We start from the raw sequence: 14235 nt of genomic DNA on the forward strand, positions 1-14235 counted from the left end.
GCAGGATGAAGGCATCTTGATTTCCAGAGTATTTGCATTGGCCTGCGCTATTCCATGCCTATGCTCACATACTTGCTGAACTGTGAGAAAGTAAAATCCCTTTTAGATTTAGGTAAATATCAAAATTGAAATGTGGTGCCCACAAGGCAATGTGAATACCATAAGACCATAGATATAGGAGCAAAGTAAGACATTCAACCCATTGTTTGCTCTGCATTTCAATGAGATCATGGCTTATCTGGTATCTCCTCAACTCCACTTTTCAGACTTTTCCCTATAACCCTTGATTCCCTTAGCGATGAAAAAAATCTAAATCAGTCTTGAATGTACTAAATGACAGTCTATTCAGCCCTCCACAGTAAAACATCTTAATCATACCCTGTACCCTGGGGATGTCCCCAGTGCTCATGCAGTTATATGCTCACTTTGCTAGCTTTTCTGTGGCAAAATAAAACAAAATATATTAGCCCTCCTTAAACAGAGAGCATCAGTGGCCTTTCTAATATAACAATGGAGGACAAACTGCAAATTGTTGCGGACAATTCCATCTGAGAAGGATTCAACAGATGACAGGAGACATACAAAGCTTAAAGCCTCAAGAAATGCAGTCGTCACTCACTTTGAGCTTGCTACAACAGGTGAGGATGATTTACTCGAGTTAAAATAAGACAATGAGTCACCTGTCCTCAAATTAGAACAATGTGTTAATTCCTTAGCATTGTATAGGTTTCATTTCTGTATTCTGTATCTTAGAGTTATCAGCATAGTGATATAAAATGATACATTGATTTCAAATTTCACCATCTTATTTTAATATTTGGCCAATCCTATGGATTAAAATTCTTTTAAAAAGGAAAATTACTGATTTCAAAAAAGCTACAGCAATCAGCTGGCAACTCAAGTTGCAAGCTTTGTGCATCCAAGGTGAAATAAACAAAATCATCAGAACTGCAATTAACAGTTTTATCAAATGACATTAAAACTAGTTCATCAATTCAGGCATGAAGAAACTCTCATCTCCTATTTTCATTTACATCTGCATGATAACTTTCACATATTGGAGATGAAAGACAACATCTGCAAGTATCAATAGAAAATCCTAGAATCCCTATAGAATGGAAACAGGCCATTTGGCCCACAAGTCCACACTGACCCTTCGAAGAGTAACCCACCCAGCCCCATTCCTCTACACATCTCTGAACATTATGGGCAATTTAGCGTGGCCAATTCACTAACCTGCACATCTTTGGACTGTGGGAGGAAACTATACAGACAGTTGCCCAAACTGGAATCAAACCTGGGTCCTTGGCACTGTGAGGCAGCAGTACTAACCACTAAGTCACCATGACACCTTAAAGTATGAAGCTTAGAAACAAGGAACTCAGACACAGGAATACAAACACAGCTGTATTTTAAGGATTTGCTTTTTCAGAGCTGAGAATATTAATTTGTGACTGGAACCAGCTGAAATAAAACTCTCTCAGCCTCTCAAATAGGAAAGTGCCCAGTGGCAGAACTGTTTAAGACAACTGTGGTCTTGGGCTAAAACCATGTGCCTCGAGGACATCTTAAGTTCCATAGATAATATCTTCCTGTCATTGTCTGTTTTGTACTGAACACTATCCCTATTTTAAAACTGTGAGCTTGTAAGAGTTTAAACCTGATTTTCTATCTTTAATATTCATCTTGGGGTTGAAATTATCTTTAATTTCAACCTTATAATTGATGCCTTACTGCTACAATAGATGTTGAGTAATTACCTTTTTGTTAGAGACAGATTTATTCCCATGCTTCAAACATAAAGCTGTGTTACAGCCAACCGAGGAGGGGAGCGGATTCATCCCTTCTCACCTGGTTGCAACAGAAAGTTAAATCATTGTTCCTGAATAACATGGACTGATGTTCTCAATATTTCTTCACCTAAGTACAGAGCCTCTATAATATTTCATGTCAATAGACACACAGCAGCTGTTATATAACTACCAGCTGTTTTATTACAAAAAAATGCAGAAGTGTGGCATTTAATATATGTGTGATGTAGTTTGCTTTTTAAAATGTTATTTATAACAAGAAAACATTGGCAAAGTTACATAGAAAGCTTGAGCTTTATAAAACAGTTACATGTAAATAGCCATTCTCTATTGTTGGAATAAACTAAACAAAACATAGACCACCTCTGTTTTAATAAGCTGTCCTCTTGTACATAGTCTGAAATAATAGTGCCACTTGTCACTTCAAGCATCAAACAAACATTGAATGACAGTCACTGGTTAAAACTGCTTCCTTGCAAAGCAACAATTGGAAAATCCTTCTGCTTCTCTACTTGGTGAGAGCATTCAACCAAGAAAATGAAAAGATATGGCGGGGAGAGTCAGTTATGCTTGGTTCACGACTTGTCGTCTGTTGTACAGTGGCTTCTATAGCAGACCCTGGGCTTTCCATCTGTTTTGGGGTAGGGGTGTAGTTGGAAAAGTAAACAAAGTAACTGCATGCAAAGTTAAGAATTGCATATTTTAAATCTAAATAATTACTGTAGCTCAAGGACAGTAATTTAGTTTAATTTTTGGAAAGTCAGAATATGAATAGATTATAATGTATAAACATGTTACTTTGATTTGTATTTAAATAATATTCAAATGTTAGTTTTAAAAGTCATACTTTTTAAGGTTTTACAAATTATTATACATTTACCATGTGCAAAATTACATATTTTCAGCTATTAATAGATGTTCAGAATAATTATCAATGAATGGAACATTTATTATTATTCAAACAACAGGACAACAACAAGAGGACAATTTTCTGTAATATGCACATTAAATGATACTTTTTAGTTTTTAACCAGGGCAAATGGAACAGAGATTGTTTTTTGTCTGGAGTGTATTATGGAAAAAATACAAAATTGTTTATTATATTGTAAAATAAAAACTGAAAGAGCTTTGGATGGTGTAAATCAGAAACAAAAACAGAAGTTGCTGGAAAATTTCAGCAGGTCTGACAGCATCTGTGCAGAGAAATCAAAATCAAAGGGTTGGTGACCCTTCGTCAGAAGGAATATTAACTTTGATTTCTCTTCACAGATGCTGCCAGATCTGCAGAGCTTTTTCAGCAACTTCTGTTTTTGTTGTTTGTTACATTGTTGTTTATGAAAGAATCTGGAATAATTGTTATGTTACCTTCTTCATTAAAAGTCCATTCAACCCTTCTTTGTACAAGTCATTTATTCAATCCTATTCCAAAGGTTGTGAAGTATGACCATCAGTGTCAACATTGAAAGGCAGAAGCCTAGAGCCTAGTGAAGAATAACAGACCAGTACTACATACATTGGAATGAAGACAAATGAATTGAAACCATTTAGTCCTGACGTCAAAAAGCACCATTTGACATAGGTATCATAATCTCAGACAATTTATTGCATAACATTTTAATATTTTTCCCTTTTAAGGTTTTTATCTCTCTCTTCAATAATAAGGTGGACAGATGAACCGATGTCAACATTCTGCTGAATCTGCTCCATATCCAATCTCTCAGGAATATTTACTGATTCAAATGACAGTCCAAATTCTTTTCCAAAAATGACTGGTTTTATCCAGCACTTCCAACTTGCAATACAGGCAAGTTAAGAACTCTCATTTAATCATTTTATTACATAAAAGAATAATGCATGTGGCAAGGTGAAACAAGTACCAGTAGATCTATTCTGGATCCTCTGTTTTTCACAACATGTATTTATGACTTGAATGGACAATAGAAAGTTGAATATTCAAGTTTGCAAATACACTAATTTAGGAGGCACCATGTGTTGACTACGTTGGAGAAGGAAGTTAAAAAGGAATAGTGTCGACCAATTGTGTTGATAAGTAAAAGAGAACTTTCATGAAGGAAAAGCAGTGGATGTTGTCTGTATAAATGTTGATGAAATATTTGACTAACTTCCACATGAGAAGGCTGGAATGGGAGAGTCAGTACCAGCTTGAAGTAAAACCAGCTTCTGGAGAAATTGAGTTGTGTAAATGGTCTTTTTTTAATCACAGACAGGAGATGAGAGACCATGCGGTTTCCTAATATTCAGTGCTAGGATCACTGCTTTTCATTTAATTGGGTAATATGGATATTGGAATAAAATTCTAATTATCTCAAACCTGGAGGTGTAGCAAACAATGATGATGTCAATGAACTGTGTCAGGTGTCGATACACTTCCAGAATATGCAGGCAACTGGCAAAAGAAATTAATTGCACGGAATTGAGATATGGTGCTTTTTTGCAGAAGAGATGGGAGAGGTTATGAATACAAATATGTGTACATACAGCTATTTAAAAAGTTCTGAAGTGTATTAAGGGACAGAGCAACCTTATGGTTTACATTCAAAAATCTTTTGAAGGTGGCAGGACAGATTAAGAGAGTGGTCAGCAAAGCATATGAAATCATAAATCGAGGCATTGAGTACAAAGGAAGGGAAGTTAAGCTGAACCTTCATAGACAGTGGGTAGGCTACAATTGGAGTACTGCTTCCTATCCTGGTCACTTAACTTTAGAAAGGCTAAGAGAATCCTTGAAAGGATGCAAATGAAATTTACCAGAATGGTTCCAGGGAAGTGAGAATTTAACGACAATTTTGAGTTGGAGAAGCTGGGTTTCTTTGAAGCTGGTTAAGTGGAGATCTGATCATGACAGGTTTAGACAAGGTGGACAAAGAAAAATTGTTCCCAGCAGTTGATGGTACAAGGCAGCACAGAGTATAAATTTAGGCTAAGAGATACAGGGAGTCTGTAAGGAAGAACTTTTTTATGCATCAACTAATGATGATTTGAAACGCACTGTCTCCAAGGTTGGTGGTAACAGAAACAATCAATCAATGAATTCAAAAGGAAATTTGACAGACATCTGAGGAAAATGAACTTAGGCTGCTATGAGGGTAATATGGAAGAATTGGGCTGACTGGACCAATCTATAGAGAGCGGGTGTACACTTTGTAACACTGTGGAAAAGGTACTTGATCATGATGGTAGTATACATTATGATCAGGAATGGAGAAGAGAAGAATGGAAACATTGTGTTAGAGAGTTGTATTCAGAATAATATATATAGGACTTACTGAGAGGAAGAGAACATTACTGTGGGATGAGAATTAGATGGAGGTGTAGCACTTCCAGAGCAACAGTAGTTTAACTAGATAGCCTAGCTTCAAGACTACCGTATAGACACCAAATTCCCAAGACAGCCCATGGTGGCTAGAATCTGTAGTAGGACAATGACACTGGCTTCAGTCGTGGGAGTAGCACAGTCCATACATACAGCTGTAGTAGCGCAGAGCATGCAAACAACAGTATTTGTTTAAAGAATGATTATGGTAATGTTCTCTCAAAGCATATTGTCCACCAGCAAAGTGTCAATATCAGGAAATTGAGGCCAAGTCATGGTCCATGCAGCAGAGAATACAGACAAGAGGGAAGACCCTGCAGACCAGAAGAAAACATTGGAAGACTTTGATGGCAAAGCAGTAGAAAGGGAAACTTCCAGCAACAAGAAAAAAAAAGTCAAAAGACTTTAACAAACAATGAAAAACTTCCCATTACTTCTCCAATTCAGGGCCATGAAGGAATAGCAGCTCCTGTTGAAAGACTGCCATTTCCAAAACAGTTTGGGAATGCTGAGGGCCCACTGCAATTCAAGAATGTAAAATAACCGTGGAAGCAACAGTTCCAGAGATACAGACAGCCACAGCATTACATGTGAAAGAGCAAAGTTATCAAAACAAAACATATCTAAATGCAATCAGGCCAATAGCTGATGACATGCTGGTTTAGAAGTGTGTAGAAGAAAGTGTTACTAACTACAAGTCCACTATCAAGTTATTCAAAGCATATTTTAGTTGGAAGAGGAATCTTGAGCCAGAATGAAAAAGATTGAACCAAAGGTTGCAAAGGCAAGGGAAATCAATTGAATCACTTCTAAACAATTATGTTCAAGGGGGGTGCTATGGTTACAAAGTAACTGAAGTTGGGCCAATGAGTGATTGGGACATCAGAGGTACCAGGCATAAACAAGATCGGATTTTTTCCAATCAAAACAAGAAGCCTATGATGGAGTAAGTGATACAGAATGCAACATCGTTTCAGGTTAGGCCTCAGAGTAGGGTCACTATTCAAATTACTACTGAAGCTCAATTTGATTGGGTGAGTGGACCCGAAGATAACATTGTAACGCTCCTAAAAGGCTGTCAAAGTGGCAAAGAGTGGGACACAAATTCATCATATATAGTGGAATGTACAAGATGTGAATCAAGACAACAGAACAAATAACCTGCAGGGAGTGAGCTGAGTGTTATTGATGAGGGTTAGCACACTTTGAATACTATTGCCAACTTGCAAATACTGTATCACAACAAAAGCAAAAAAGAAGATCCAATGAGGAAGAAATTCCTGAAGAAGGAAAGCCATTTCCTAAAGAGAAGATCAAGAGGTCAAAGATGAAGACCAGAAAGACAAACAAACATTTTTAGGTAAATAAAAGAGGGCCAGCAAAGTGCTGGATTATTGCTTTACAAGTGAAAGAATTTATTAAAGAATTTATTAAGATACAAAGGTGACTGTTTCAATATTGATTGACAGCTTGTCATGGTTAAATACGTGAATATTTAATCAGTAAGCATCAAACTACAAGGTGTAAAAGTTACAGATCTTCAATAAGGAAGACAGTTCAGAACTACACACAGACAGAGGGGTGAGAGATCAAGATTCTCTATGTCTTGAGGAACCAAAAGTATATCATTAAGCAGAAATGCAAATATCCAATTAGTTCTCCTAGAGAGAGAATAGTCACAACATTACATGATGAAAATAGCAAAGTATTTTGTCAAGAATCCTATGAGTTTTCAGAGTCTTAGGAAAGCTGAAATAGAAACACCACATTACACTGCAGAAAATAATGTATGCTTTGCCAATATGCTTGAATACCACTGGACAAGTGTTCCTCTCACTCTAGAGAAACTGAAGGTACACCTAGACAGCATGTTATGAAGTAACATCACCAGTGATGAAGCCAACAAAGTGGTCGTCAGTCACAAACAAAAGCAGAAGCTGCTGGTAAAGCTCAGCAGGCCGTGACCATTGACAATAGTTCCCACACCCAATAGATAAGTTTGTGAGAGTCATAGGTCACACACAACTGAACAAGGCTGCTCAAAAGATAAAACCCAGATGCTATAAATTAGAAACAAAAATAGATATTGCTGGAAAAGCTCAGCTGGTCTAGCAGTACCTCTGGAGAGAAATCAGAGTTAATGTTGCAGATCGAGTGACCCTTCTTGACAACTCCTTCAATTCTGAGGAAAGGCCACTCGAGCCAAAACATTAACTCTGATTTTGCTCCACAGATGCTAGAGACCTGCAGAGCTTTTCTGGCAATTTCTATTTTTACTCAAAGAGATGTTCACCCAATTTAGTCAGTGGACAACAATTTAGCAAATAAAGAGCAGGGCAATAATTGAATTTCCACAGCCAGAGCATGTCACCAATGTTCAATGCTTTTTAGGAATGGTCAACCAGATGGGGAAGCTCATTCCAGATCTAACCACAGTAACATGACCACTAAATATGCTACAGATAAAAGGACAACAATGGCTTTGGAGACCATATGACTCTACAGCATTCTAAAGAACCCTAGACATACTAACACACTTTAACCCAATTTTCTCTACAATAGTAGCTGTAGATGCAACTCCCATAGGATTAGGCGTAGTTTTCATTCAAGTCATAATGATAGGAGCAGGAAATCTGTATACTCTGCATCAAGACTATTGACAGCAATAGAGCTGATATATGGTACAATGGAGAGAGAAGCATTAGCCATTACATGGAAATATGAACCTCCTCAGATCATCTCACAGGACTAAAATATCGAGGGGAAACAGACCAGAAATCACTCATCATGCTGTTTGGATCTAAATAAATAATGAAAATGCCATTAAGAGTATGAAAACTCAGATTAAATTAATCAGATATGAATACTCAACAGTCTGCATCCCAAGGAAGATGCTGATCACTACTGATGCACTATCAAGTGCAATGGTGGATCAGGCTGAAATGTAAGTCTCAATCCTCACTGAATAGATGAAAGCATCTTCTATTGAGTAACAAGCATAATACTAGCTACAGAGATAAAACTAAGAGAAATTTGTGCAACTTGGAAAACAGATAAAGAGTGAATCACGATCAGAGAACTTTGTCTAGAAGGTTGCTCCACATATTGTACAACAGGACTCATTCTAAATAGTTACCATAAACAGAAGCAACATTTAAAAGTAGGAGATAGCAAACAGGATGTAATCACAAGCTGGTAATACTGAAATCCTTGACAGAACAAATGCTAAAACATCTAAATCCTAAATCTTAAATAAGGAGAGAACATAGGGATCACTAAGTGTAGAGGCTTAGTTCATCAGTCTGTATGGTGTCCAGGCATTTCAAAGAAAATATGGAATTTTATATTGTGTTACACACTGGTATTAACTATAGTCAAGTGTCATTAGAGCCACTAACATCTCAACACTTCCAGATATAACTTGACAAAGGTCAGGACTAGATTTATTCCACTTCTGAGGAAAGACAAATTTAGTACTGTTACATTACTACTCCAGATGGATTAAAGTTGCTGCACATCACAAAGTTACAGTGGAGTCAGTAATTAAGACATGGAAGTGGCTTGGTTTCCATACTGTGTTGCCAGATGAAATGGTTTCAGATAGCACACACAACTTGTGAATGAGGAGCTCCAAAAAATGCATAATGGAGGCTGATGTTAACCACACCACAAGTTATCCAGTTCTTTTACAGAAAAAAAATTACATGCAGAGCAATGTTCAAACCATAAAGTGATGACCAAGAACACGGGTTGGGTATAAGCATTATGAAGTCATGGCTCCACAATACTGAACAATAGAAACAATACATACTTATTCTGTGGAACAATGCATGGAAAGAAGATTAAAAACAAATTCCTTTAATACAGGTATAATATCAGGTAAAATATAATGTATCAAGATCACAAGAAAGCAAGATAGAAAAAGAACACAGAAGGAAGCAACAGAAGTGACACAGCTGCACACTCAGGACAAAAATATTGTCAGTATTGCCACCAAGTTAGAGAGTTTTGATAGGGGACTGGCAAATAGAGGGTGCAGCCCTCAGAAGAATGAAAAATCACAGTTGTATATTGTTTGCACACCTGAAGGAAAATTCAGGAGATACAACACATTAATCCTGTTCAAGCCAAGAAGAAAAGCAGTGCATAATTACCAGTGTGGGGGACACGGACAACTGCACAACATCAGCTACCTCGCAGTGTAATACAATAGCTCCAGGAATGGTCCAAAATGGTCACCTTTGTTCAGCAATCAAACAAACCAGAACAGGACGTGCAGTGATCACTCCACAATGTCTCTATCTCTGATATTTGGACTCTGAGGAGTGGATGATAGTGATAATGTAAATGGTCAAAACAGATTGTTGAGCTTAGGTCAACAAAGTAGACATGTATGTTAGGAATGAAATATACAGGCAAATGAATATATTAAAGAAGATGGTACTTTGATTAGCTTCCCTACAGTGTGGAAACAGGCCCTTCAGCCCAACAAGTTCACACCAACCCTCTGAAGAGTAACCTCCCTCTGACTAATGCACCTAACACTATGGGCAATTTTAGCATGGCCAATCCACCTGACCTGCATACCTTTGGATTGTGGCAGGAAACCCATGCAGACATGGGGAGAATGTGCAAACCTCACACAGACAGTCACCCAAGGCTAAAATTGAACCCAGATCCCTGGTGCTGTGAGGCAACAGTGCTAACCACTGAGCCACCGTGCCACCTGACAACAACAGTCATATGTGAGCAGGACTCAAAAGAGATACCTTTTTAAAATATCATGACGATTAGAATTTTACTGCAGAGTTTAAAGGACTTCCTGAGAGTTACTCCTAAATAAAAATAAGATAGAAAAGCAGCAGAGTCAGAATAGGTCAATCTCCATAGGGCAGCCTCAAGAGTGCTGCACAGTGAATACAACGAACAGACTTCATAAAGGGAGCAACAATGTAGTTTGTCCACAGGAGTAGCACAGTTGACAGACACAGTTGTAGAAGCAAATTAACATCTGAATGAATTTAAAGGATGGTCACAGTTATGCTGTTCCAAAGCAAACGTGATGAGCTGAATGGTGTTCTTTTGTGTCTCTGAATTCCATCCATGATTTAGGTGTTATGTACAAAATTGCTTAAAAAGTGAACAGCTGCACACAGTGACTAAAATGACCAATGAAATAAAAAGCTCTGGAAAACTGAATTAAAAACAGAAATGCTTGAAATATTCAGCAGATCAGACAGCCTTTGTGGAGAGAGAAACAGATGTCAGATGATTAAGCTTTTGTCATAACTAATGAAGTAGTATTGGAATGTTGGTCTTTATGTCAGGAGAGATAGAATTGGAAAATGTTGCAGTAATGCTTCAATTTAGAAGGAGCAAAACACCTTTACTAGAATTATGCTACAAGTTTAAGAATTGAATTGAGGGTAGGCTGCATTCTTCTGTATTTAGAAAGTTGAAAGGTGAAAGGAGGCATTTAAAATGATGATTGTATTTGATAGGGTGGATATAGAGACATTATTTCCTTTGAGGGAGGACAGAATAAGAGGGCTACATCTGAAAAATTAAAGCTAGATACTTTAGGATTAAAATCAGGATGCACTTTCTTTCGCCACATTAAAGATAGTGGAAATTTAACATTCTTTTCCTCAAAAACATACTGATGCTTAACCGATTGACTGAGATTCATACTTCTTTTGTTAAGTAAGGGGATCAAAAGATAAATGAAGTTGAGTAAATATAGTTAGGTATAAATCACCTGAGATCAAATTGAATAGTTGAACAGATTTGAACAGTTTAGTTACTTGGTGTGTAAAATGTAATACAACTTGTCTGAAAGATGGTCTATGCGGTAATGTGCAAACAACAATAACAATTTGCACATATATAGTACCATTAATATTGTTAAATCCAAGGTAGAGTTACCAGTGGTATCATAGCTGAAACCAGAAATACATAGAGTCTGGAATCAGAGCGTTGCAGATATATCAGAGGGTTGTTGGGGTGTAGGAGGTTATTGAGATAAAGAAGGGTGAAGCCTTGGAGAAATCTGAAAACAAGTATGAGAATTATAATATCAAGACACAATTTAACTCAGAGCCAATGTAGCCCTGTGAACACGAGGCAGAAAAGTGAATGGTGCTTGGTGCAAGATCATTTACAGGTAGCAGAACTTGTTTGGAATTAAGTTTATGGAAGGTAAATGATGGTCAGGTAGTCAAGAGTATTTTGGAATAGACAGTCTTAGAAGTAAAAAAGGCATGGTTGAAGATTTCGAGACAATAGTTGTGTTGGGCACTGTTGTTGAAGTGGAAGTAATCAGTTTTGTTGATGATGCAATAGTTGGAAGCCCATCTTTGTTTGTGTCAAATATGATTTCATAGTTCGTTCATGCTCAGTGCTGGCAGGAAAATAGGATGGAGTAAATGTGAATCTACCTTTGGTATTAGATTAGGAGTGAACAGGTCATTAAAGCCATCAGCACAGTATATCCAAGGACTCAGACTTTTAAAAAATACCTTACAAAGGTATTTTGTCCCAATGTGACCACATATAAAATATTGTTTGCAGTTTTTGCCTCTCTGATTCTTAAAGCATTCTCAGTTAATGGAGTAGGTACAGAGATCAGCTACCAACTTCCTTCCAAAGAATAGTGTATGAGGGAAAATGAAGAGGTGATGAGATAAATAAAAATTAAAGAAGGGTGGTCACATTGAATTCAAGGAAACATTTCTGACATGTTCAAAATTTATTCACAAAGAATATGTTTGCAAATTAAGCATAACAAAAGAAAATAGGAAATGCGGGAAAAATATTTTAACTGAAAAAGTAATGAAACAAAAATGGACTCTAATAAACTTCAGTGAGGAATTATACAGGAGGTTAATGACAGATGAAATTCAGGTTTATTGGAAATGCCAGAAATTAATAATAAGTTCTTGTGGGATTGAAGGTGCCCATTCAGACTGTTACTGAATCTTATTGTTTAACATTGTAATTTTTTTGAAAGGGATAGCGAACTGAGTAAGTATTCTATTAAAATGAAGCAGATCCTTTGGACCATTAACTGGTTTATTGACAAAGGTAATGAATAAACATTATAACACTAGTATGATACATAAAACAAACATGCATTTGTCAGGTACCTTTGATGATTTCACAATGCTCCAAAGTGCCACACAACCAATGAACTGCTATAGTGCTAATGGAGGAAAACATAGCAGCAAAGTAACATATAGCAAGGTTTCACAAATAGGCAATAAGAAGGAGAAATTGTCACAATACTATGTAAATCTTATGGCTTTTCACTTACTACTGTGATATCACTTGCATCCACTTGAGATGGCAGACAAAACATTGGTTCGATGCCCTATCTGAATGATGACACATCTGTTCACAAAGTATTTCTTCAGCACTACACTAAAGAAGTAAAAAGGCTTTTAAACTGAATAGCGGAGGCTGGGGATCAAATGTAGAAAGATACTGCATTTCAAAAAGTAAAGATCAGGTAAGAGAAGAAAATTGATAATTAACATTGGAGAATTTAAAAAAATTCACTGTCAGGACATGGGTATTGCTGATGCGGCCTGGATTTATTGCCCATCCCTAATTGCCCTTGGTGGAGATGAGCTGCCTTCCTAAACTGCTGCAGTCTATTTTATGTAGGCACACCCACAATGTCATTAGGGAGGGAGTTCCATGATTTTGATCCAACAACAGTGAAGGAACAATAATATATTTCCATAGTGAGTGGTTTTGATGGGAACTTGTATGACATTGTGTCCATACATCTGCTGCCCTAGATGGTAGTGGTGTGTATTTTCTAAGAAGCCTTGGTGAATTTCTGCAGTACATCTTGTGTATAATACATACTGATGTTACTGAATGTTGATAGTGGAAGGATTGAATGTGTGTGGATATGGTGTTAATCACGTGGGTCACTTGTTTTCAATGATGTAAAGCTACTTTAATGATGTTGGAGTTGCACTCATCGAGGCAAGATTCCTAGTCTCTGACTTGCTCTTGCAGCCATAGTACTTATATGGCTTGTCAAGTTCAGTTTCCAGTCAATGGTAACACTAGGAAGTCAATATTCAGAGATTCAGCATTGGTAATGCTATTGAACATCAAAGGATGATAGTTAGATTCTCTCTTGTTTGAGATTCTCATTGCCTGGCACTTGTGAGCCCAAACCTAGGCATTGTCCAAGTCTTGCTGGATTTGGACATAGATTGCTTCAATATCTGATTGGTGCTGAACATTAGGGATGGCATAGGGACTTAGTGGTTAGCTGTTTCAAGGCGCCAGAAACCCAGGTTCAATTCCAGCCTTGGATGATTGCCTGTGTGAAGTTTGTAGATTCTCCTTGTGTCTGTGTGGGTTTCCTCTGACTGAAGATGGTTAGGCCAGTATCATTTCCTTGAGGAACTTACAGAAACATCTTGGAGTTGAGACAACTGACATCCAACAACCATAACTCAATTTCTTTTGTTTCAGGTATGACTCTAACAGCGAGAGGTTGACTTTGTTTCCATTGATTCTAATTTTGCTTGATGTTACACTTGGTCAATAGCAGTGTTGATGTCAAGGGCTGTCACTTTCACCTCCTCTGTGGAATTCTGCTCTTTTGCCCATGTTTGAACCAAGGTTATAATAATGACAGGAACTGAATGGTTGAATTACTAGTGATTGAGAGGAGACTTACAGATCTGCCAGTTGGTTAAGTCAGATTTGTCCTGCATTTGTATACAGGACATGTCTGGGTATTTTTCAACATTGTCAAGTTCATGCCAGTGTTGTAACTGTGCTGGACGAAGCTTTTAGAAGCACAGTAAGTTCTGGAGCACAAGTCTTCAGTACTAATGCTGGAATGTTGTCAGAACCCTAGTTTTTCAGTATCTAGTGCCTTCAGCCATTTCTTCAAATCATATGGAGAGAATCAAATTGACTGGAAACTGAAAACATTTTTGGTGCTGGGGACCTTCAATGCAGCCATAATCAATTTCTGGCTGACAATTGTTTCAGATATTTCAGCCTTATCTTTTGCATTGATGTGTTAGACTTCCTGATGACTGCCATGGTGGGATTCAA

At 37.4% G+C, this 14235-nt stretch overlaps 1 protein-coding gene across 1 annotated transcript in view; it reads right to left on the reverse strand.

Annotated features, from left to right (window-relative positions):
- Nucleotides 1-2199: 2199 nt before the first annotated feature.
- The window catches only part of LOC140463044 (uncharacterized), a 39443-nt gene continuing 27407 nt past the window's right edge, over nucleotides 2200-14235 (reverse strand). Inside the window, exon 10 of the mRNA XM_072556669.1 lies at nucleotides 2200-2442. Coding sequence (XP_072412770.1) covers nucleotides 2320-2442 — 123 coding nt within the window. The 3' untranslated portion in view covers nucleotides 2200-2319. The remainder of the gene's footprint in view (nucleotides 2443-14235) is intronic.

Source organism: Chiloscyllium punctatum, chromosome 37 (genome assembly GCF_047496795.1).
Source record: "Chiloscyllium punctatum isolate Juve2018m chromosome 37, sChiPun1.3, whole genome shotgun sequence".
Lineage (NCBI taxonomy): Eukaryota > Metazoa > Chordata > Chondrichthyes > Orectolobiformes > Hemiscylliidae > Chiloscyllium > Chiloscyllium punctatum.